Source organism: Malus domestica, chromosome 14, assembly GCF_042453785.1.
Source record: "Malus domestica chromosome 14, GDT2T_hap1".
In the NCBI taxonomy this organism is placed as follows: Eukaryota; Viridiplantae; Streptophyta; class Magnoliopsida; order Rosales; family Rosaceae; genus Malus; species Malus domestica.
Window position 1 is genome coordinate 25,110,756 of NC_091674.1, and position 24,126 is coordinate 25,134,881.

The 24,126-nt window shown below is 36.1% G+C and overlaps 1 protein-coding gene across 1 annotated transcript; it reads left to right on the forward strand.

Moving 5' to 3' along the window:
* Positions 1-1,020: 1,020 nt before the first annotated feature.
* LOC103455150 (callose synthase 10-like) lies at positions 1,021-23,918 on the forward strand. Its single transcript, XM_029092140.2, has 51 exons — positions 1,021-1,484; positions 1,875-1,972; positions 2,130-2,293; positions 2,449-2,560; positions 2,822-2,932; positions 3,065-3,190; positions 3,367-3,456; positions 4,949-5,046; positions 5,150-5,267; positions 5,626-5,754; positions 6,638-6,714; positions 6,799-6,877; positions 7,837-7,929; positions 8,029-8,128; positions 8,266-8,389; positions 8,489-8,675; positions 8,789-8,841; positions 9,677-9,737; positions 10,150-10,231; positions 11,063-11,112; positions 11,405-11,491; positions 11,781-11,863; positions 12,682-12,709; positions 13,259-13,356; positions 13,482-13,563; positions 13,671-13,831; positions 13,942-14,062; positions 14,384-14,481; positions 14,574-14,664; positions 14,778-14,938; positions 15,036-15,145; positions 15,682-15,816; positions 15,960-16,028; positions 16,124-16,295; positions 16,711-16,828; positions 17,106-17,225; positions 17,547-17,662; positions 17,782-17,865; positions 17,987-18,099; positions 18,486-18,538; positions 18,626-18,802; positions 18,893-18,940; positions 19,077-19,235; positions 20,769-20,882; positions 20,987-21,075; positions 21,224-21,382; positions 21,484-21,586; positions 22,368-22,487; positions 22,985-23,035; positions 23,144-23,326; positions 23,425-23,918. Exons 1-51 carry the CDS (start codon positions 1,277-1,279, stop codon positions 23,659-23,661), a joined length of 5,700 nt encoding a protein of 1,899 aa, XP_028947973.2. The 5' UTR covers positions 1,021-1,276; the 3' UTR covers positions 23,662-23,918.
* The last annotated feature ends 208 nt before the right edge of the window (positions 23,919-24,126 follow it).

Consider the following 24,126-nt stretch of genomic DNA (forward strand, 5'->3'; position numbering starts at 1 on the left):
TGAAATTATGAATTGATAATTCAAATTTTTAAAATTAGTTTACCTCAAAACTCAAAAGGAAGGGTTGGTGTGAATGAGTGCTCTTGCACTTGCAGTAGCCAATGGGCTTGGCGCTGATCTAAGGACAGCCGAACAGGGACCTCCTATGCTGCAACAGCTTGCTGGTGAAAGGGAGTCAGGGGGTCAGGACGACAGGTAGAAGTTGGGGAAATGGGGAACAAAGGGGGGTGGGGATATGGGAGTTAGGGTTAGTGGGGACCGAGCGGTCCCTTTATAATGTCGTTTTGTTCTTTTTTTTTTTGGTTGATTATAATGCCCAAAACCTGGACCACCAAGTGGTCCCTCTAATGTCATTTTTTTCTTTATTTTTTGTAATGCCCAAAACCTGGGCATTTTTTTCATATGGACTTTTTTTAATTTTTTTATACCTAGTTATTTGGGTTATATTTTTTTGGTGCCCCCATCAGTTTTGGGCCATGGACAGTTGCCCTTGTGCCTAGGCCAGCCTGGTTCCCATTATAATATCATATAATAATATAGTTTCCAACAGTTTGTTCTTCATTTTCATGCAGCTTGTTTATTTTATGACAAATAATTTTTTTTGCAGATGACACTATATTGCATTGACGGAAATTAGCTATACCTTTACCAATTCAATTTCCACCAATTTTCTTCCTCCTAATTTCCTAACAATTAACTATCTAATTCACTAAAACAACCACTCTACCAAAAAATTGTTACTTTTCACCTTATTTTTATTGGGATTGATTTTCAGGTTTATCTTTGTTTGTTCAACTTACCAAGTAATTCGACTTTTTACGACTTCACCGTTTTATTTTCTAAAACAAATTTTCACCATTTTATTTTTGAAAATAAATCTCCAACCTTATTTTTAATTTCAAACTATTGAAGAAAAATGGTAAAACCCGCACTTGGATGTTTCTCGAATACACGGTCCGACTTCCGTTACGCGCTTCTCAGACTAATGGGCTCTCTTTCCTTCGTGGATTAAATCTCAAAGGGCAGTTCCGTAATTCCATCGCCATCTTCCCCGTCTCCCCCTTTCCCCTCTCCGCACTTTCCCTCCTCCTTAAACCTCTTTCAATCGGATCCAAACCCCCCTTTCACATTTCAAAAACAGTCAACCCGTCCGACTCGACTCAGTCTCCCACGAGTCGGACCGTTCAACTCGGACCCAGTCAACACAGTTCGAAAAGGCGCGCAGCCATTTTGCACTGATATCTACAAGCTCTCATTTAAGCCAGGCTCGTAGGCCATGGCGAGGGTTTACAACAATTGGGAGCGGCTGGTGCGGGCCGCGCTCAACCGAGAGCAGCTCAGGAGCTCCGGCCAGGGCCACGGGAGGGTTCCTAGTGGAATCGCCGGCGCCGTCCCGCCGTCGCTCGGGAAGACCACCAATATCGATGCTATCTTACAAGCTGCAGATGAGATTCAAGCTGAGGATCCCAACGTCTCCAGAATTCGTAAGCCTTTATCTCTTATGTTCTTGAATTTATTAAATTCATGCTGATTTTTTCAGTGCTCAATTCGATTTTTGCTTGCCCTTCTAATTGTTACTATTTCTGTCTGCGCGTAAAATTTCGTCTATGATTTAGTTTTAAGTTAGCTAAGTTTGGCTAATCGTCGTAATCGAACTTAAAATTGTTTCAAGGATTTAAATTATACAATATGCTGCTGGTTTTAGTAGCTTTTGCTTTGATGTAAAGATGTTTTCAGTGTACTGCCGAATTGAAGTTGTTTACGGACTATGTTTTTTTTTCCGAGCTGGAATATGTGATCCGGTGGTGTTATGATACTTGTATTTTTGTTGGAGTGTTTATGTATTTACTAGAGTTGTATTGTTTGGATGTTAGTGTGTGAGCAGGCGTATACCATGGCGCAAAATCTGGACCCGAAAAGTGACGGCAGAGGTGTTCTTCAGTTTAAGACTGGATTGATGTCTGTAATCAAGGTATGCTTAAGATCTAATTCCGACTGGTAATTTTTGAATGGCTGCTACTGTTGCAGTTACTTTAATTAGAACTGCATGATGGTTTTGCATAATGTATTTTCTTTTCATTTCTTATGATTATAATTATACGATATGAGTATTTGAAATCTTGTTTCAGCAAAAATTTGCAAAAAAAGATGGGGGTCAAATAGATCGGAATCGTGATATTGAGCACCTCTGGGATTTTTACCAGCGCTACAAGCGACGACATAGAGTTGATGATATCCAGAGACAGGAACAAATATGGCGTGAATCTGGAACTTTTGGTGCTGACTTTGGCGAGTATGGCCTCCATTTTTTGCTTTAGTTGGATACTTGTTTTTTTAACCGAGAAATTGTTGAGTTTTCTGTCCAAATTTTTATTGTTTCTTCCCTTTTTTTTGGTATGATTAAATATGTTATTTATTAATTATTTTTTGTTTCATATCGGAGCTCAGTTATTTAGAAATGAAAAAGACAATTGCTACCTTGAGGGCTTTAGTTGAGGTGATGGAGGCACTTAGCAAAGTTGCTGATCCTAATGGAGTTGGAAGACTTATTACAGAGGAGGTATTTATCCTTTTATCTCCTATGGTTGGATGTGATACCCAGCAATTACTTTACTATTGAAACCCTGTTTTCGTCTCTTAATTCCTTTGCACTTTTAGCGAATTTCATCGTATATTGACTTATTTTTGTTGATTTTGGGTGATAAAAAATAGTGATGAAAAAAAAATATCTAGAAATTTATGTTACTAACTATTTCAGCATTGTTGTTTTGGTTCCAATATACGTGATTGTTTTTTACTTTTTTGATCTGTGGGTTTCCAGTTGCGCAAAGTTAAAAGCACCGATGCAACATTATCTGGGGAGCTTACAGCCTACAATATTGTCCCTCTAGAAGCACCATCATTGACCAATGCAATTGGAGGTTTCCCAGAAGTGAGTTTGATCTGAATTATAACTGTTCTTCTTGCCCTTCAAGAGTTCTGTTCCATTCACCTTGTATCTTATTTGTCATACCATTGAAGTTACTCGCGACTTACAGTTCTAAATATTTGGTTATCTCACCAGGTTAGAGGTGCAATATCTACACTTAGGTATACTGAGCAATTCCCCAGACTTCCTGCTGACTTTGAGATATCCGGACAACGGAATGCGGACATGTTTGATCTTCTGGAATGTGTTTTTGGTTTTCAGGTTTGTGTGTTTTTTATATTTTCCCCAAGCTTAATTATATATGTGGTTAAATGTGGTATGGTATCTTCCTGGAATCTGCATACGTTTTCAATTACAATTGCTCTTCTAATGCATTTTTAATATATATATTTTTTGCTAAACTCCCTTGTGATAATGATTCTGGTTAAATTTTTCAGAAAGACAATGTGAGGAACCAGAGAGAGAATGTTGTTCTTACAATTGCAAATGCACAATCTCGGCTTGGTATACCCGTTGAGGCTTATCCGGTGAGTGCTTCGGATTGCTGACTCATTGTCCTTGTGCTCATGTGAATGAACTTGTTATGAATTGTTACACCTATTATTTTCCTATTTATTTATCTAAATATTTGTGTGAATTCATTTCTGCATTTAAGGCCTTAGTCTTGTACTTTTATGTGCAAGCGGGAGAGAATTCTAACAAAGTATCAAATATCAAAGTCGTAGGCGAAAGTGAAGATACAAACAATCTCAGAATAAAAATACAAGAGATCTAACGTGGTTTGGTGTAAAGCCTACGTCCACGAGCGAAGCATGGTGAGGAATTTCACTAAACAAACGGAGAACAAAAGAGTGTTTTAACTCTCACAACCCAAATCCCACAAATTAACTGTAAACCAAACAAGTAGAGAACTTGAACAAATGGAGAAGATTCTCCCAAATTGTTCTCTAACTCACAAATTGATTCTCACCAAACTGCCAAACGAAAGAGTCATGAGATTGCCACACACTCATGATTCCAAACGGTGACATCAACCCCAAAACCCAATTAGAGAAAACTTTCTAAGCCGTGGTGAGGCACACAAAATAAACTAACCCTAGGCTCCTATTTATAGTGCATAGGACTTAGGTTACAATGAGAATTCTAATCCAAATTGGAAGTAAATCCAAATCCTAATAAAATAGGTAATTAACAAAATCTCTCCACCAAGCAAGAAATCCAACCAAGAAGTCAAATCCAAATTCAAATAAGACACCAAAATGAAATAGGTAACACAAACCTAATTTCTGCATCATCCTAATTTTTAGCCATAAATCACAACACATACCAGCCTCTTCTATATATCTTGTGTAGCAAATTGTTCCAAAAATTAAGTTTGAAGCATTGTACAGTTTCTCAAGTATGTGATCCTATATGCTATGTCTTTTTATATTCTCGTGTTGATATTTATAAAAATTTAAATTGTGATTTCAAGAAATTTAAAAATATAAGATTTGAAAGATATATTTACATGAGAAGCTTAATGTCACTTCTTGTGGTGATCACTCGGTTTGTTAATCGAAACCACCTGTTTGTAAGCGGGGCTAGGACTGTATACACCTGATCCTACCTAGAGTAAGACCACTCAATGGCAGGAGCCTTGTACGCTACCCTGCCTCTTATTTGAGTGTATGGTTCTTCTTGGTAACCTGGAGAGCTTGGGTTTGAAGTGGGAAACAGCCGCTTTCCTGTTGGGCGTAAGACTCTGTTTACCTGATCCTCTGTAGACTCTGCAATTGCAGGGTATTGTATGCTTTACTGTTTTGAACTGCCCTTTTTACTTGTGTCGCTAGTGCTCACATTGGTATTTAAGATGTGTATCATTTTATGATTCATTGTTCTTTAGAGGTATAATAATTTATTGCTTATGGTACTTCATGGCATGTGATGTTTTGTTTGATATTGTATGGGACCTATGGGCATGGAAATAGTATTGTAGATGTGAAGTTTATTGATATATTTATGTCTTGGTGTGCACAGAAAATTGATGAGAAAGCAATAAATGAGGTATTTCTGAAAGTTCTGGATAATTATATGAAATGGTGCAGATACCTGCGGATACGCCTTGCATGGAATAGGTAATCTCAACTCTAATGCTTTCTTAAATACTTAATTCTTGTGTCAACAGCCCTTTAAAAATTTCTTATGTACACTGCTAATTACATATACACTGTTTCACAGTTTAGAAGCAATTGATCGGGACAGGAAACTTTTTCTGGTTTCCTTGTACTTTCTGATTTGGGGTGAAGCTGCAAATGTCCGCTTTCTTCCTGAATGTATTTGCTACATATTTCACCATGTAAGCTTGAAAACATTATGCAGTTTGCTGATTTCTTCTCAGTTCATATAGATAAAGGTTCACTTATTTGAATAGAATTTTAAACTTTCTATTTTATGTATGAATTTGTATGCAAGTTCAAGTGAAGTATATAGTGTTGGCTCATTTGAATTTATTTGTTCAGAAATTTAGTGCAAGATTACAGCGTGGAAATCGTTAAGTAACATTTTCGGATACTGTTTCTCTAGTATTGTAAATTGTTTTTTTATCTGTTTGATGGTGCAAGGAGAATTTGCATATAAAACATAGCATAACTTGCTTTATTTATATTTTTCTAATTATTACAAATGTGAGATGACATCATCTTACTGTTCTACAGATGGCTAAAGAGTTAGATGCAATACTAGATCATGGAGAAGCTATTCTTGCTGCCAGCTGCAGAATCGAGTCTGGGTCTGTGTCCTTCCTTCAGCAAATCATTTTTCCAATATATGATATATTGGCTGCGGTTAGTGGACCTCTATTTCAGATTTCTTTGTTTTACATTCAGTGTATCTTAACTTTTTTTTTTTTTTTTTTTTTTGATATTGGAATTGATTTGTTTTTATCTAACATGTCACATATGTTATTGGTTTGTAAAGATTGTAGGATTTGAATACTGTATAATTCAGTTAATACAGAGGTGCAGCATGTTATACTTTAAAACATTATAGCACTAAAACTCTTTTCACTAATTATAAACTTGAACTACTTTTGCCAACTCAATCAGATGGCTTCTCAATAACCTTAGGTGTATTCTTTTTATTTTGAATCAAGATCACACTTCTTTGAATGCCGTGCCAATAGCTTGCTAGAGTTTGCTTTATTTGTTTAATTCTTATGATAAAAATTATGGCTTCTTAACAAATCAATATCACCCTAATTTTTATCCAAAAAATTAAAAGGAAAAGTGGCAGAAACAAGAATAGCAATTGTTACTTTAGGTTCTTGTAAAATTCCTTGAGGTAAAAATTCACTGTGTTCTTGTAAAATTCCTTGAGGTAAAAATTCAGAGTGTTCGTTTCTATGGCCCTTTATTATTTAATATTGTTGATAATGTTCTTGGAATGTATGGAGTCTGTTTATGCGGTACCTCTAGTTCTGAGATGTGGAAACTTGAATGCATGAATTAAATTGTTATTTCTTTAGTATGTTGTCATCTGATGGGGTGTTTTGGTATTACTTTTATTTGTTAGTATGGAGACAGTAGTTTCATAGTGGGCATTACTAATATGGTGGTTTCTTCCTGATGTTGCTTCTTCCGTTAAGTTTCTAGGGTATATACTGTGGCTGATATGTACTCTGTTTGGTCTTGCGAATAACTTCTGTTTTTCTTTATTTTTCGCATGCAGGAAGCCGCCAGAAATAATAATGGGAAAGCTGCACATTCAGCATGGAGGAATTATGATGACTTTAATGAATACTTTTGGTTTGTTTCTTTCCCGTTTACATTTTTGATGGATGATATGATTCTTTCAGTTTGGCAGTGTGACATTTCGTTTTCAATTTGCAGGTCACCTGCTTGTTTTGAATTGAAGTGGCCTATGAGGAGGGATTCACCATTCTTGTTCAAACCTAAAAAGCGAAAAAGGGTTAGTTATATCTGTACTTTGTGGCCAAATTGATTCATGCTTTTGTATATTCAATCATTCTGAAGGTTTGAAACTTAAACTTGACATTTCATATTTTCTTTTGGCACTTTTCTGCTAAAAAGTGTCAATGACTAAGTTTAAAACTTTAAAGGGGTCCATAGGTAACCCCCTAATCTCATCATGTACACTCGATGTTCACTATTATTATTTTCAAATTTAACAATTAGAATTGTATAGCAATATGCTCACTCTATTCTTATTCTCAAGTGTTCTTTCTTCCTTTCTTCTTCAAAAATTTATATTTAAGCATCACTAGTTTGAGGATATCCGAGGTAAAGTAGGAGTAGCCGAAATTGAAGGAAATATGAGAGAAAATTGGTATGGTGGTTTGGACATATGAAACGAAGGCTTACTGATGCTCTGGTTGGAAGATGCGATTACGGGACAGAGGTTCAAGACCGAAGGGGTAGAGGAAGACCTAGGAAGACTTTGGAAGAGACTCTAAGAAAAGACTTAGAGTACTTGGATCTAACGGAAAATGTGGCACAGAACCGAGCGCAATGGTGTTCTAGGATTCCTATAGCCGACCCCACTTAGTGGGAAAAGGCTTTGTTGTTGTTGTACTAGTTGGATTAAGCATGATGAAAATATGGTACATGAATTGTTTATGAAAGTCTTGGTGCATAGTCTTGTTTTCGTTATTGATATGTTGAACCTTTTTGGTGATTAACATGTGTATTCAGTTTTGGCTGGGCAATAGATTTTGATGAATTACATATGTTAGTTACGTAAAAGGCCTTAACATTTGGCTCTTCTGTACAAAGATGATATTGGGAGTGATTTTCTGTTTTGGGTCTCACTTTTTAGTGCTTGTAAGTTGTATCATATAGGTGGAAAGCCATCCTTTTGCTTAAACCATTTGTTTCCTCCTAGCTTTTGATTATTGCTTTGGATGGCAGACCGGAAAAAGCACTTTCGTTGAGCATCGGACCTTTTTTCACTTGTATAGAAGTTTCCATCGCCTGTGGATCTTTTTAGCTTTGATGTTCCAGGTTAATTTTGCGTTCCAACTTTCCACATATGGTTACTGAGATAGTTTGGATTAAATGTCTACATTTTTTAAAATCTAACTTGTATTTCCTATGCTGAAGGCTTTGGCAATTATAGCCTTTAATGGACACATCAACTTGGATACTTTAAAGACAGTCCTCAGCATTGGACCAACTTTTGTTATCATGAACTTCATAGAGAGTAAGTTTCTGCTTTTTGTTTATTTATTTTTTCAAACAATCTGCAGATCAACACTTGCAATTAAGTCCCAAAACCTTAGTCTATTTTTGCTCTTTCTTTTCCTGTTTTGTTCGTTGGCTGATGTGCTGTCGCTGTAGGTTTTCTGGACGTGGTGCTCATGTTTGGGGCTTACACCACAGCCAGAGGCATGGCTGTCTCTAGACTTGTAATTAGATTTTTCTGGTTTGGCTTGAGCTCTGTTGCTGTGACATATATCTATCTGTGAGTCTCCTTTCTTTTAGACAGTTTACCCAAACTACATTTTTACATGATATCTGTTATTACTTTTGTAATTTTGTATTGAAATTTATAAATTTGCAGGAAAGTTCTGCATGAAAGAAATGACAGAAACTCAGATTCATTCTACTTTCGGATATATGTTATTGTATTGGGTGTTTATGCTGCTCTGCGCATAGTCCTTGCACTATTGCTTAAGTTTCCAGGATGTCATAAAATTTCTGAGATGTCTGATCAATCCTTCTTCCAATTTTTTAAGTGGATTTACCAGGCAAGTCCTACTTTTCTCGGTTTGAACTTTGAAATGGTGACCGAATAATTTTAAATTTGCTATGGCTAAAATGGTGATGACTTTGTTTTCTGCTTTCTTAATTTGTATTTCAGGAGCGTTACTTTGTTGGACGCGGTCTTTATGAGAAGATGAGTGATTACTGCAGGTATGTGGGCATTTGGAACTTTTTATTGTTGACTATCTGTTCAGCTTTGAGCTTGATTTCTTTTGTTGTCATGGTTGACAATGTGATCTTGTTATTTAGAATCTGATGTAACTGAGTTGAGCTGACACTAAAAATTTTGGGATAAAGTCACAAGTGACTTGAGTTCTCAATGTCCCTTGGAACTTGGGAAGAAAGGGGCTCATTCAGTGCACACCAATTCTTTAGATAAAGCTTAGTAGAGTTTGTTTTCATATTTTATTTTCATATTACAAATAGGCTATACTCTTTCTAGATATTGTTTCTGTTAAAGGAAACTTGTTGAGTGTTTGTCATCCAGTTGGACTTACTATGATATAAGTGTCCAGATTATTTAGGTTTATATTTTCTATTGCTTCTCAGATGAGGTATCAATATTTTGGTATATTCATAGAATTCTGCAGCTAGGCTAGGCTTGTCATCACTTAAGGGAGACTAACTTCTTTAACTTATTGTATGTAAGTTATGGTGTCACTCCCTTTCATGTTCTAGGTGTGCTGATATATTTGTCGCCACCCTAAGCCATTTCGAGTTCGTTAGGGTTATTGTATTCCTTTTCACTTTATATTTGTCTCTTGGTTTTGGAGTTCTCAAATTTGGACTCTGTGATGAAGATTTCTGTTGGAACTCCGGCCAATGTATTTTGATGGCCTGGTTCAAAATATTAATTTTTGTCTATGTCTGCATGTCAAATCGAGTGTTGACATATATGCTGGTTGGTTAGCTTTTATTTCTTCAAGAGACCATATATATGTAAAAGGGCCTCATATATTGTTTCAAAAAATTCTAATTTTTGCAGGTATGTGCTCTTTTGGTTGGTGATCTTCATCTGCAAGTTCACCTTTACCTACTTTCTCCAGGCAAGGCTACTTTTACTCGTCCTCAAGTTCAAGTGATCAATGAGTATATTTTTCAGTTGATCAACAAGTCTAGTGTTTGGCTGTAGTAGATTTATAAAATTATATAAGAATTTAATTTTAGATGAGATGTATGTTTGTTTGGATTGGAGATCGGGATATTTTGATGGGAAGGAAGGGAAATGGAAGTGTGGTGGTGGCATAGATTTATATTTTTCAGTTTCTCTTTGGGCATCTTGGTCCAAACATTTTTAAAATATTCCTTTTTAGTGTAGTTTTTCTAGATTGGGGTGAGTTTGAATCAAATTTAATTTATGATTTTGCTTGGTAGTGTAACCTGAACGTTAGGACTTCTTGTATTTGTCTTCTACTTTTTACACAGTTTCATTTACTTGAGTCATCATTTATACTGCAGATTAAACCTCTTGTTGAACCCACCAAAATCATCGTGGACCTTCCATCTCTGCAATACTCATGGCATGATTTTGTGTCAAAGAGTGAGTTTCTCAACATTGATTTACTTTCTGTGTTCTTGTTTATGCTCACTAGTACTTTGTTGCTTGACGTCAACAATCAACTCAATCCAAAGCCTATTTTTTGTTTTCTGGTAGAAACTAGAAAGGGACAAAAACTGGGATATTGCCGTCTTTAGGCCCCATAACTTATGGAACTGCAATTATTGGTCTATCATTAATTGGGATGACATGTTGTCAAGAAGCTACTTTTACCTTCAGGATGACTACTTTATCAACATTCTCTGATTCACATTAAAATTATGTTAAACCACCTTTCTCACTGTTCCTCTTTCTGCACATGGCCCACAAAGCGCTACATCTTCCCTAGTGGTTTCCAACAATCCTCTTATGGAAGGTGCTTGTTACGTTTTGAAGCTTTTGGTGTTTCAAGAGATTGCACTTTAAACTTGACGTGTTAGTACTTGGCATTTGTATCGTAATACATGTCATTCTGATGAATTTACAAAATGTACTCTATCGGTGGAATATCTTGCTACTGATTGTCTCTTGCTCTCTTCATTCTGTGCAAATTATCTGATCATGTGTTTGGCGCTTTATTGTATCATGATATGGTTGTAGTGATAAGGGGTCTCCTATATTAAAACAAATATCATGTTGATTCGCAATAGCAGTTATTTTTTAAATCATAACATTTGTTTATTTGTGAGCTTAAGAGTAACTTTTTTTCATTTTCTGTGAACATACTTGTCTATAATTAATGATTCCCCTGTTCTTGATGTTTCTTTAGGGGATTGATAGTTCTTGGAATAGAATGTTGCTGCATGTTATTGATGTATACATCTGTTTTTGCAGATAACAATAATGCATTGACGGTAGCTTGCCTATGGGCTCCTGTTGTGGGTGTGAGTATCTTCTTTCTTTAGCTTCAGACTTCTAATGAGAGGGTTGAATTTACTTCATGAAGATGTATTATGTTAGACTAGAAAGTTGGATTCTTTGGAATCTGACATTGGGAATATTTTAAAATGGCATAATAATCTGTTGTGCCTCAAGTTAGGTGCTCTTTTTCTTGTCTTTCTCAGATCAAGGGCTTTCTCCCTTGTTACCTTTTGAATTAAAACACCTTCTGTCTTAGAATGTGCATATTGCATCTACTTTGGATGCACAGTTCTAATATAACGTTCTATGGTCCAGATCTATCTCATGGATTTTTACATATGGTACACAATCCTGTCAGCCATTATTGGTGGTGTGATCGGTGCAAGAGCTCGGTTAGGCGAGGTATTATCTACTCTAAATAGTTGCAATTTCTTTCTGTGTGACATATGGGTAGTTTCTGCTCTTTGTTTGTATTGTTCATTATTAAACATATATAAATGTGTTATTCTAAGTTTATGGGTGTTCTAGAAACAAATTTGAAATTGTAGGTTAACATACTTCGCTCTATCATCTCATCTGGCTCCATTCTTCTCTTTCGCTCTCATGTTTTCTATTTTCCTTACATTTGTTTCATCATGCAATTCATCACAACTTCTTACAGGGTTGATTGTCTGTTGTTTGTTTGTGGCAGATACGTTCGATTGAAATGGTGCATAAACGCTTTGAGAGTTTTCCAGAAGCTTTTGCCAAGAATCTCGTCTCACAAAATAGAAGGTGGTTATTTGTTTACTTTTCTCATACTTCTGCAATTTTTGGTTGAAGGTGTACAGGTCTTGGAAATTTTAAAATATGCACTATGTGGCTGGGAAACTTGTGGTACTAAATTAAAATGCTGGTCTTCCTGACAGCACTAGAGTGATACTCTGAAGTGATTTGAATTTTTGACCTTGTACCATTGTTATCAATTTCCTTTGCCGCTTTTAGTTTCATGCAGATTTGTTCTGTATATTAAATTTGCACACAGCAAGGTTAAGGCTGCGTACGATGGAGGTTCAACCCCCCACCCCACCCCGTTCCTCAAAAAGCGGGGAGCCTCATTGGCTTGGGGTCAAATTTGCGCACAATTTTTTCCCCCTTTTAGAAATATAATTGAATGTGGTATGAATGTGCTCGAGAATAAGCTGAAGTGCATCATTAATGAGCTTTTCGATAGAGTCAATTAACTCTAAAGGTTTACTTGCCATCTTTCAATAGGAGGTTACTTGCTATTCACTTGATATAAATTCCATCAAATTCTGATGGTGTGATCATTGAGGGTACAATGAAGTCCACATACTTATGAGAAAGTCATCAATTTTAAAAGAAATGCTTCATACTCGAGTGCATTTTCTTATATTTATGGGAATCTTGCTGATATATATTTTTTTTTAGTATAATAAGATGATTGATTGTGTAGGATACTAATATGCGACTTGATAGCCATGTGACGCAACTGGATCTTGATCACTGTCATTTTCAAAAATCTTGTAATCGAAATTACATTTCCCTTTGTCATTTTTGTTTATAACTTGCATCTCAATTCACTTCTTCAGGTTGCCGTTTAACAGTCAGTCATCCCAGGTGAGTTTTTTAAGCTGATTTCTTTCCCCTACTGATTCAGTTAATTTTTAGATGATTCATATTCCATGTTAGCACAACTTATTGCTGCAAGTTTCTGCTCTATGAAAGTAATTTAGGATGCCTAGAGTTATTTAGAGTTACATATTGGTTTTTAGGCTTCACTACAAGTCTTTATTTGTGCAAGGACAGTGGGACACACGTTAAAAGCTTCTATACATGTTAACTTCTCACTCTGTCAAATAAGATATGCCAGCAGCATCTGGGACACTTCATTTTGTTTTCCGGTTGGGGGATGGATTTAAAATGAAAATATCTAACTTCCATCCTGTTAAAATCCATTTGTATTGAGATTAACTGACGACTTCCAACAAATGTTTGTATCTTAAAATTCAGTGTCACTTGTAATTTTTTTTTTCTTTTTTTGTGGTTATTTTTCAAGTTTGGCTCTGCAATCTTCTCTGTTCTTGTTACTGCAACCACTTTTGTTTTCCCTTTTTGTTCTTCCTGCTATGAAATTTTTGGCACTGAGGTATGAGTTGGTTCATTCAGGATTCTCAAGATTCAAACAAGATGTATGCAGCCATGTTTTCTCCATTTTGGAACGAGATAATTAAAAGTTTGCGAGAGGAGGATTTTATTAGTAATAGGTAATATGCTGAGGCTTGCTACTTGCAATGAGAAGAAAAATATCAAATGCTATTCTTCTGCTACTCCAGTTTGTTTTTGTTTTATGGTTGGTATGCCTTGAACCTGTGTGTTTTTTATCCTCCAGGGAGATGGATTTGCTCTGTATGCCTAGCAACACAGGAAGTCTAAGATTGGTTCAATGGCCTTTGTTTCTTCTGAGCAGTAAGGTATGACCTTTTGATTTCAGTTGGAAATATGGATGTAGCCAGTTGCATTTTGTAGTATAAATCCTCTTTCTTTCTTTACTTGTTTTTATATTTTAGTAATTTTACAGATCTTGCTGGCAATTGATTTGGCTTTGGACTGCAAAGATACACAGACAGATCTTTGGAATAGAATATGCAGGGATGAGTACATGGCATATGCAGTTCAGGAAGTCTACTACAGTATTGAAAAGATACTATATTCTCTGGTTGATGGTGAAGGGAGACTTTGGTATTAATTCTTTTTTATTTACAATGTTATTCTTCTTTTGCAAATGTCAGATTGTTACATATCATGATTGTCAAGTTGTTGAGTTTTCTGTGCTGCCTTCTTTATGGTAGGGTTGAAAGGATCTACCGCGAGATCAACAACAGTATTATAGAGGGTTCTCTTCTTGTAACTTTAATTCTTAAGAAGCTTCCCCAGGTGTTACAGAAACTTACAGCTTTAACTGGGCTGCTGGTATATTCTTTGACCATTTGCATCACTCAACATTTCATATTGTTTAATAGTTTAGAACTCTCATTTGGTGCTTGTTGTGGCAAATTTGTCAGTCACTCCTTTGTATGTGGTTGTTTTATGTAAAGTTTTGGTTCCAATTGTTTTTCTCTCACGTCTTGCTACTACAGAACATGTAGCTAGAGTTTCTATATTATTTAATTCTTGCCATTTAAGTACACAGCTTGTTGAATGTTTTGAGGTTTATTATTAGATATCATGTCATTTTATCCTTTTAATATGATTTTGTAATGTCTTGTTATTGACATGGATGGTTTATGTCAGATACGCAATGAAACTGATATACTTGCAAAAGGTGCTGCTAAATCTGTATTTGAGCTGTATGATGTTGTTACTCATGACCTTTTGTCATCTGATTTGAGGTATGTGAATTGTTCTCTTTAAATTTTAAGCAGGATTTTTATTTTCTTGTGATGTTTATAATTACCTATCCTTTCCCTTCTAAATGCTCCAGGGAGCAGCTTGACACTTGGAGCCTTTTAGCAAAAGCAAGAAATGAAGGGCGCTTGTTTTCCAGGATAAAGTGGCCCAATGATCCAGAAACTGTAAGCATCATTGAATGGAAGATAAAAAGGGAAAAAAAATCTACGCCTTTTTATACGTATTCAAAATTTCAGGGATTTTAATATTGTATATATTTTTGTATCTGTTGCCACAGAAAGAGCTGGTTAAGCGGTTACACCTTCTTGTCACTGTAAAGGATTCTGCAGCAAATATTCCAAAAAATCTTGAAGCAAGAAGAAGATTAGAGTTTTTTACAAATTCATTGTTTATGGACATGCCTTTAGCAAAGCCAGTTAGTGAAATGGTTCCTTTCTGGTAAATGATTTTCATCATGTGAGCTGAAATTTCATTACCTGTCAGTTTTATTTATTTTTTATATTATTTTGAAAATCTGTTGTTTGTTTGAGAACAGCGTCTTCACCCCGTACTACAGTGAGACGGTACTTTATAGTTCCTCCGAATTGCGAGTTGAAAATGAGGATGGAATATCAATACTTTTCTATCTTCAGAAAATTTTTCCAGGTATGTTATCCTGCATTTATATTTAAAATCTTCACAAGAACATATTCATTATCCATATTTTGCCTTTATGTCATGTGACTGAGTTAGGTATAAGTGCAGATAATCCATTAGATATAGTAAGTTTATAAATTCGTGGCCCAGTCCTGTAGGACTGTATATGAGCTGATAGGAGCCAAATTCTAGGATTCTTGCGCCTTGATTAATTACATCTAAACTGATTGCGAGCATGAACCAAGCTTCTTCTACAAAGTGCATTTTATCTTGGGTGGCTTAGTTATAATCCAGCTGAAGATGGACATCACTTTGGACTTTTGGTCACTTAACTTAAACAAGCTCTGAATGAATTAATCCTGAACAAAGATTTTACTGTTTGGGATGGATCCCTGTTCTCCATGAATGTAGTTATACCTCATTGATTTTATTAGTTGGTTTCTCTGTTTATTTTACATTAAGTGACTTATTTTAATAAATGTTATCGTTTCTTCTCAAAAAAAAAAAGAAAAAAAAGGTGGTTAAGAATTTGTCTTTCATTTTAGATGAGTGGGATAACTTTTTGGAACGGATTGGTCGGGGTGAGTCTACTGGGGATGCTGAGCTGCAGGAAAATTCAAGTGATTCTTTGGAGCTTCGGTTTTGGGTATCTTATCGCGGGCAGACTTTAGCCAGGACCGGTTAGTTTCACTTGCTATAATAGCTATCATTTGTTTCAAAAACTTAACATTGTTGGTAGTTCATTTATATTTATAATCATATGTCAGTTAGGTTGGTTTATTTTTTGACTTGTATCGAATGATTTAATGTTCTTGAATTGCAGTGCGTGGTATGATGTATTATAGAAGGGCTTTAATGCTACAGAGTTTTATGGAAAGAAGATCGTTTGGAGGTATTTTCTTGTTGAAATTTGAATTGCTTTCAAGTTTCTTTGGGTGAGCACTTGAACAATGTGTGGAAGTTTAACGTTTCTTCCTGCACTGGTAGTGGGTGATTATCCGCAAAATGATGTCTTCACTAGTCAAGGTTATGAGTTGTCACGTGAATCACGTGCACAAGCGGATTTGAAATTTACTTATGTGGTGTCATGCCAAATTTATGGGCAACAAAAGCAGAGAAAGGCACCGGAGGCTGCTGATATATCCCTTTTGTTGCAGAGGTACAATCTTTTAATATAATGATCTCTCAAGTTGAGTTATGTTGACCCTTTCGTATGAGTTTGTAAACAATGGGATTAATTCTGGGTTTAAGGCAAGCCCTTTTTATATCTTAATAAGGACAGTACACTAGTAACATCTGCAACGGTAAGTTAGGTCTGTCAAGTATGTAAACCTTCATCTTGGGTTCATATCATGTTGAAAACATCCTCTCCTAGGTGTATGCTTGCTGTTATTTTCCAATCATATATCAGATGTCTGCATACAGTTCTTCAACTCTTTGAGGATGCCAAGTCATATGTTTACAATTAGACAATGTTGGTTTCCCTGAACCTATCTTTTATGAAACGGGATGGTGGTGTAGGTATTTTATTTTTCACTTGTGTATGATACTATCATCAATTTACATTTGACTAGGAATGAAGCCCTTCGGGTTGCATATATACACGTTGAGGAGAGTGGTGCAAGTGAAGGAAAGACCACAAAGGAATTTTATTCAAAGCTTGTAAAAGCCGATATACATGGAAAGGATCAGGTACTCTGAGTTTTGTTCCCTCTCTTTTTCTTCCGTCCAGTTTAAGGTCTTCTGTAGTCTATACTCTAGAATCAATTTTCTTTGCTATTAACCTTTTTGTCATCCTAGATGACTCTAATGAAAGCATCCCATCTGAAAACTCAAATTATTGGCTGAGGGGCTACATTTATAAATTGACTCTATTAGGTGAATAGTACAAAGGGTTTGGTAATAATTGCACTTATTAATCTCATTGTGTGCTTACATGTGTTTTTCTTTTGACTAATATCAATTACAGGAAATATACTCCATTAAACTTCCTGGTGATCCGAAGCTTGGTGAAGGGAAGCCTGAAAATCAAAACCATGCAATAGTGTTCACTCGTGGGGAAGCTGTTCAGACTATTGACATGAACCAGGTTACCAGTTGATCATTGGGTGTTTGTTTGTGCCTGAGTGTGTTGCTGCTTTCTTTGTTGTTAGCGTTTGTTTTTTACACTCTCATTGGCTTCCTATATGGCTGTTTAATTTAGTGGATTGTTACTACATTATGTAAATAATGAATTCATGCACCCTAAACATGTCACTTCTCTCTCTCTCTCTCTCTCTATAATTTTTGTTTTTTTTATAACGTGCAATTTGACACTAGGATAAGGCTAACTTTACACGAGTTTTCAACTTTGCCACAATTGAGGAGGATATAACAGCTGATTGATATATGCTCTTATTTGGTTCTTTAGGACAACTACCTTGAGGAGGCAATGAAAATGAGAAATCTCCTTGAGGAATTTCGCAGAAAACATGGCATTCGACATCCAACTATTCTTGGTGTGCGAGAGCACGTATTTACTGGAAGGTTTGCCCAGCTTCTCTTCCAGTCTTTATTTTTTTAATTTTTAAAGGTTTGTTTCCAAAATTATTATTACTAGCATAATTGATTACATGTGTGTTATATGTATCCATGTATCCATGCAGTGTTTCATCTTTAGCATGGTTCATGTCCAATCAAGAGACTAGCTTTGTGACTTTGGCTCAACGAGTTTTAGCATATCCTCTCAAGTTAGTATTTTGTAACTTGACCTTGTTTGTACCAAACATTTTGAATATATGGTTACCCAATGGGTTTGGTTTGTTTTCTTTCCTGGCATTGGTTTTGAGTTTTGTTCTCTCTAATGTGCAGAGTTCGCATGCACTATGGACACCCTGATGTGTTTGACCGAATTTTCCACACTACCCGAGGTGGGATTAGTAAATCGTCACGTGTTATCAATATTAGTGAAGATATTTTTGGAGGTAAGCATATAAGATGCTGGTAATATTTCTCTTATATCTGCTAGCAATACTGATTAGTTTTGTAAATGGCTACACTGATGCCTCTAGGTTACTGAAATTTTGGAACATTTTACCCCCCCCCCCCCCCCCCACACCAAAATAACTTTAAATTCAGTATATCGGTCTTAGAATTTAGGTGGATACACTATAGAGATGCTTTATAGTTGATGTCCGTGTGCATCTATAGTTGGGAATGTTTTGCTCTTTTCCTAACCTTAATGATTTGATGTTCGCTGAAGAAAATGATTTTTTTTTTTTATAGGAGTTTCAAATGATGAGTTTTGTTATGCTTCATTCTTGTGTCTTTTAATCTGGTCTTGTCAACTTAATTAAAACAAATTCTGCAGGGTTCAACTCCACATTGAGGCAGGGTAACATTACACACCACGAATACATTCAGGTTCCATACTTAAGCAAATGTTGTGTTGTTGTCCAGTTAAGTGAAGAATACTTTTCTGGTCTCTTGATAACGTGCTTCTTTGTGTAGGTTGGGAAAGGAAGAGACGTCGGGTTAAATCAGATTGCATTATTTGAAGGGAAAGTAGCAGGAGGAAATGGGGAGCAAGTCCTAAGTAGGGATGTGTACAGGATTGGGCAACTTTTTGATTTTTTCAGAATGTTCTCTTTCTTTTACACCACTGTTGGTTTCTACGTCTGCACAATGGTACTTTGCTTTTGAATCCTGCAAAATTCTAGTTTTTGTTTTTTATTCTTCATATTTGTATTTCGTGATAAAAAATGGTTTGTAATGCAGATGACTGTTCTCATAGTATACATATTCTTATACGGAAGGGCTTATCTGGTAAGTGGTAACTTAAACCATATTGGAGAAAAGATAATTTTGTCAAGTGGATGGGAAAAGTTTTGGTGAACCAGCTTATTTCCTATTACTTTTTATAAATGCATTGGAGATGATACCTTTTTGTTAAATCTTATAGGCTTTCTCTGGAATTGATCGTGCAATTGCGAAGCAAGCAAAATTGTCGGGTAACACAGCATTAGATGCTGTTCTCAATGCACAATTCTTGGTCCAGATTGGAATTTTTACTGCAGTTCCAATGATTATGGGTTTTATACTTGAGTTGGGATTGTTGAAGGTTAGTCTATTTATTTCTCATCCGTGTATGTTCATATTTTATGTCCCTATCTGTAACAGAATAGATTACTTTCCTATTCATAGTGGATTTAGGATATAAAGAAATTCCGTAAGATAACTTGAACAAGGATTCAAGATACGAGAAATATAAGGAGTTCATAGAAGAGAAGCATGTATACTAGTATCCTAGTTTGAATCTGATTTATTAATATTGGTATCTGATTTAAAGCTGATACTGAACAGATTTTAACTTTTGAGTTTGATTCGATAAAAAATCCATAGTTTTATTGTTGGATTGGAAATGATTTTAGAAGTTCATAGAGTTAGTTATTCTAGATCTTTTGTTGTACCATATTTGGGCCTCACTATTTAGCTCACATGAGCTATGTGAAAGGGGAGGGGCAAAACCGTTGTCCTATAGATGGGCTTCCTCATCCTCATTTCCGAGGACTCAACCTAGTCTTTCATTAAAAACCCAAGCTACTTTACTCTCTCAAAGGCATGAAGAAAGTTGGGGTTCCACCATAAAACCAATTGGCAATATTCAGAGTAGCCCAACCTCTTATAAGCCCATGCAAGGTCCCTCCTTTCATCAATGTGGGACTCATTCTCAACACGCCCCCTCACGTGTGGCGAATTTTCAAGCCTAACATGTGGACAATACAATGGGGTGATGTGGAGTGTGTGTGGCCGTTTGGCTTCACACATGGGATAACCTGCTCTAATACCATGAAGAAAGTTGGGGTTCCACCATAAAACCAATTGGCAATATGGAGAGTAGCCCAATCTCTTGTAAGCCCATGCAAGGCCCCTCCTCCCATCAATGTGGGATTCATTCTCAACAAGGCAACAAGCCTCCATGTACAATGTAACCTACATTTACGTATCTCCCACTTGGGGTGATCCACGATATATCTCGTGTTCTGGTGCATTTGTGTGGTTTTACGGTCGGGTCTAAGTTGATCCAAGGTTAAACCAATCTTGTGCATCAACACACTTTTAGCTTTTATAAGACAACAAACTCAAATGAGGAGGTAGGTGAAAGTAAGGAATATGATGTTAAGCTAAGTGTACCCTTACTTTGCACTTGATTTTTTCTGCTACGAGAATAAATAATTTTTTCTATGTTCTAGAGCTTGTTTTGATTCTAGGTTTAGGCTTCTAGCTCTCTGATTTATATCCATGATTATAGCTGTCAGTAGGTTGAATTTGATAAGGGACTCCTGGGTATGCTAATTTGAATCCGGTTATTAGTGTTAATGTCTGAACTAGAGCTCATATCCAACATATTGAAACCCTTTGAGTTTGAGTTCAAGTTAGAAAATAATATCCATGGTTTAAATCTGCATTGGAAATATTTTGGAAGTTTTTTATTGTCAGTGTTTCAAAATGTTTTATTATATTTGTAACTTCGTAAAGATAACATTTAATACCCTTGAAAATAGGGGGTTGATGGAAGAACATATAGTTTAAACTCAGTGCACTTAAAATTCTAGGGTATAACATTTGCAATTGAAAACCTTTTGTGTTACAGGCGGTTTTCAGTTTTATCACAATGCAGCTTCAGTTATGTTCTGTGTTCTTCACGTTCTCATTGGGAACTAAAACTCATTATTTTGGGCGCACCATTCTCCATGGAGGTGCAAAAGTATGTATTTGGTTCATCCTTTTCTTAAAAGTTCTGTTTTTGTTTATCCATGTCTTATTGTATGGAATTGATGGTTTATACTTGTATTTTCATTTCAACAACAGTACCGAGCAACTGGAAGAGGCTTTGTTGTCAAGCACATAAAGTTTGCTGAGAATTATAGGCTCTACTCGAGGAGTCATTTTGTCAAAGCGTAAGTGGTATTTTCCAGTGATGAAATACATTATTTCTTTTCCACTTTCTTTAATTTTTGGATGAGGGGTTCTTATATTTGTGAAGTTGTTTAAACCTTTTCATTTTTCTTTTGTTAAGCTCATTTGATCCATGTCTTAATTTTGCAGGTTTGAAGTGGCTCTACTTCTCATAGTTTACATTGCATATGGGTACACAGATGGTGGTGCTGTTTCTTACATTTTGCTAACTCTCAGCAGTTGGTTCCTTGTCATCTCCTGGTTGTTTGCTCCCTATATCTTTAATCCGTCTGGTTTTGAGTGGCAAAAGTATGTTTATATTTTTATTTAACTTTCTATTTGTAAGGTACGTGTATGTGCAGCTGTTCTTCTTTTGAAACAACTGAGATGCTCTCTTACTAATTAAACAGGACGGTGGAAGATTTTGATGATTGGACCGGTTGGCTTCTTTACCGAGGCGGAGTAGGAGTTAAGGGAGAGCATAGTTGGGAATCTTGGTGGGATGAGGAGCAGGTTTGTAACTGAAATGACAATAGAATTTCAACAAAAGTGGTGTTTCTGTTTTTCTAATTTTTTTAAGTTTTATTTATTATTATTATTATTAAAGTTTGTTCTGTTATCTGTTGTAGTGTACATAAGTTTATTTATTTATTTTTCGTGTGTACATAAGTTTTCATGTTGCAATTATCTGTATAGGTTGATTAAAGTCCCATTATTTTAGACTGAGGCTTTTTCATGTTAATTCTTTAATCTAGCTTCGTTTAGGACTGTAGGTTGCTTTGTTGTATAGATCTGTGTGGTACACTTTAGGTGATCTCTGTTGTAAACACATTGTCGTGTATTTAATATCCAAATATCAAGGAAACTGCACCCGACCGTGGAGCTAAATTTCGTCTAGCCTTTTGTTTCGTTTTCTTTTTGCCTTTGGACTGGTGTCGAGGAGAGCAGTACTAGCATAGAGCTGGCCATCTTTCTTGAATGATGAGTAGCAAGAGTATCTGTTATGAAAACATTGCCTCTGCCTCAATCTTATTTCGACTTTCTATTTTAGGAATATGTTTTCAGCCACAATTTGTTGATCCAGCCGACCCACTTAGTGGGATAAGGCTTGGTTGTTGTTGTAATATGTTAATCATTGTTTGTCTGAATATGTTGCATGTGATCTTTACATTTTAATTTTTATGTTATAGAATGGTCCCCTCGTTTGTTTTTGTTGTGTGTTCAAGACCACTTTTTCTTTGTTGCCTTTGTTTTATTTATGTCATGTGTTAAAGCTGACTTTATGCTTGTGCAGATGCATATTCAAACACTGAGAGGTCGTATATTGGAAACAATTTTGAGCTTGAGATTCTTCATGTTTCAATACGGCGTTGTCTACAAACTCCATATCACTGCAAAGGACACATCACTTGCGGTACACTTCATATCCTCTGTATTTTTTTTTTAACATTCAAATGAACGATATATCAGTGCAAACAAAGTCAACCAAAGTATTTCCTTGTACACCTTGCCAACCGAATCTTTCTTTTAGGAAATCCTATGGGAAATGTGCATCGACTGAAAAGATAAATAAAAAGAGGAAACAAAAAGTTTAGGAGAATTCTGTTGGTAGATTGGGCATGCTCTGGAGATGGGTGTTCAACTCAGATATGAACTGAATCTGTCTACATTTGATCTCATACTACGAGCTTAATATAGAATCATGTTGTGATTTCATTTTGATTTGTACTCAAGAGATGATTACGACTCTGATAGTTCCAACTGATACTATAGTGCATAGTTGAATGTGCATACAGCTTCAGCTCTAATGTCTAGTAATTCACCTTTTTGTGATTTTGCATGGACATTCTCTCGATTGTTAGCATCGTTCGCTCTTTATCTTGACAGTTTTGTCTTGTGGTTTTGATCCAGATTTACGGCTACTCTTGGGTTGTATTGGTGACTGTTGTCCTGATTTTCAAGGTTTGTGCCAAGAAAGTTATCATACCCCTTGCCTCGAGCTTTTGGGTATGCTCGATATATTTTAATTAAGCTCATACTCTTGGTGACTGAATTTATTTTGCATTCCAGGTCTTCAGCTTCAGTCCCAAAAAGTCCGCCAACTTTCAGCTCGTGATGAGATTTATACAGGGTGTGGCATCCTTAGGACTTGTCGCGGTTATTGCTCTTCTTGTAATATTTACCGACCTCTCAATAGTTGACCTGTTTGCAAGCCTGCTCGCAATCATTCCTACCGGATGGGCCATATTATGCGTAAGTTAAACTTTATATCCATTCCTTGCATGCGTTATTCTATATACACGGTCATTTGGCAACGTTTTGTTAAGCTGTTTCGGTTGTGCATAAAACAGCTAGCGGTCACTTGGAAGAGCATCGTCAGGCGTCTAGGTTTATGGGACTCGGTGAGGGAGTTTGCCAGGATGTACGATGCTGGTATGGGGATGCTCATTTTTGCTCCTATAGCGTTCTTGTCCTGGTTCCCTTTCATCTCCACCTTCCAGTCTCGACTTCTCTTTAACCAAGCATTTAGCCGTGGGTTGGAAATATCGCTCATCCTCGCCGGAAACAAAGCCAATGTTGACGTCTAATCGGAACACTCCCCTGAAAAGATTTGGCCACCGCAACTGCTCAGAAAGTTGTATATGTTTTATCGGCATCTCTCGTGTGATCTTGTACTTTTTGGGTACGGCAAAGGGTAGAACGGTTATTTGCGTACATATATATGGTTGTAAAAAATTGTAGCTGTGATTGAGAATGTTATATAGTGAATTTGATCATTTGATGACGGCGACTGTATTGGGGTAGGACTCCCCTTTTTGGTAAAATGACAAGATAGCCCTTGTGACGTTTTTGTGCCATTTTTTCCTTTTTGTCATAATCCTTAATCATAAATTGGATCAGTCTTCAATATGAATTATATAATTAGGGGATTCGCCATTCAATTTTCCTTCCTGTTGCATTATAAAATATTATGTCAAAAATGTTACGTGAGGTGAAGGGGTAATATATGGAGAATCTCACTTTGAGTCTTCCTAGCATTTCACTTTTATTAT

What these genes read in the sequence shown, in the direction of transcription:
- LOC103455150 (XM_029092140.2), top strand. Translation starts at nt 1,277, where the DNA reads ATGGCGAGGGTTTACAACAATTGGGAGCGGCTGGTGCGGGCCGCGCTC. An exon ending in TTTGCTACATATTTCACCAT is followed by an intron (nt 5,268 to 5,625) that starts GTAAGCTTGAAA and finishes ACTGTTCTACAG; the next exon opens with ATGGCTAAAGAGTTAGATGC. An exon ending in GGAAAGAAGATCGTTTGGAG is followed by an intron (nt 16,029 to 16,123) that starts GTATTTTCTTGT and finishes CTGCACTGGTAG; the next exon opens with TGGGTGATTATCCGCAAAAT.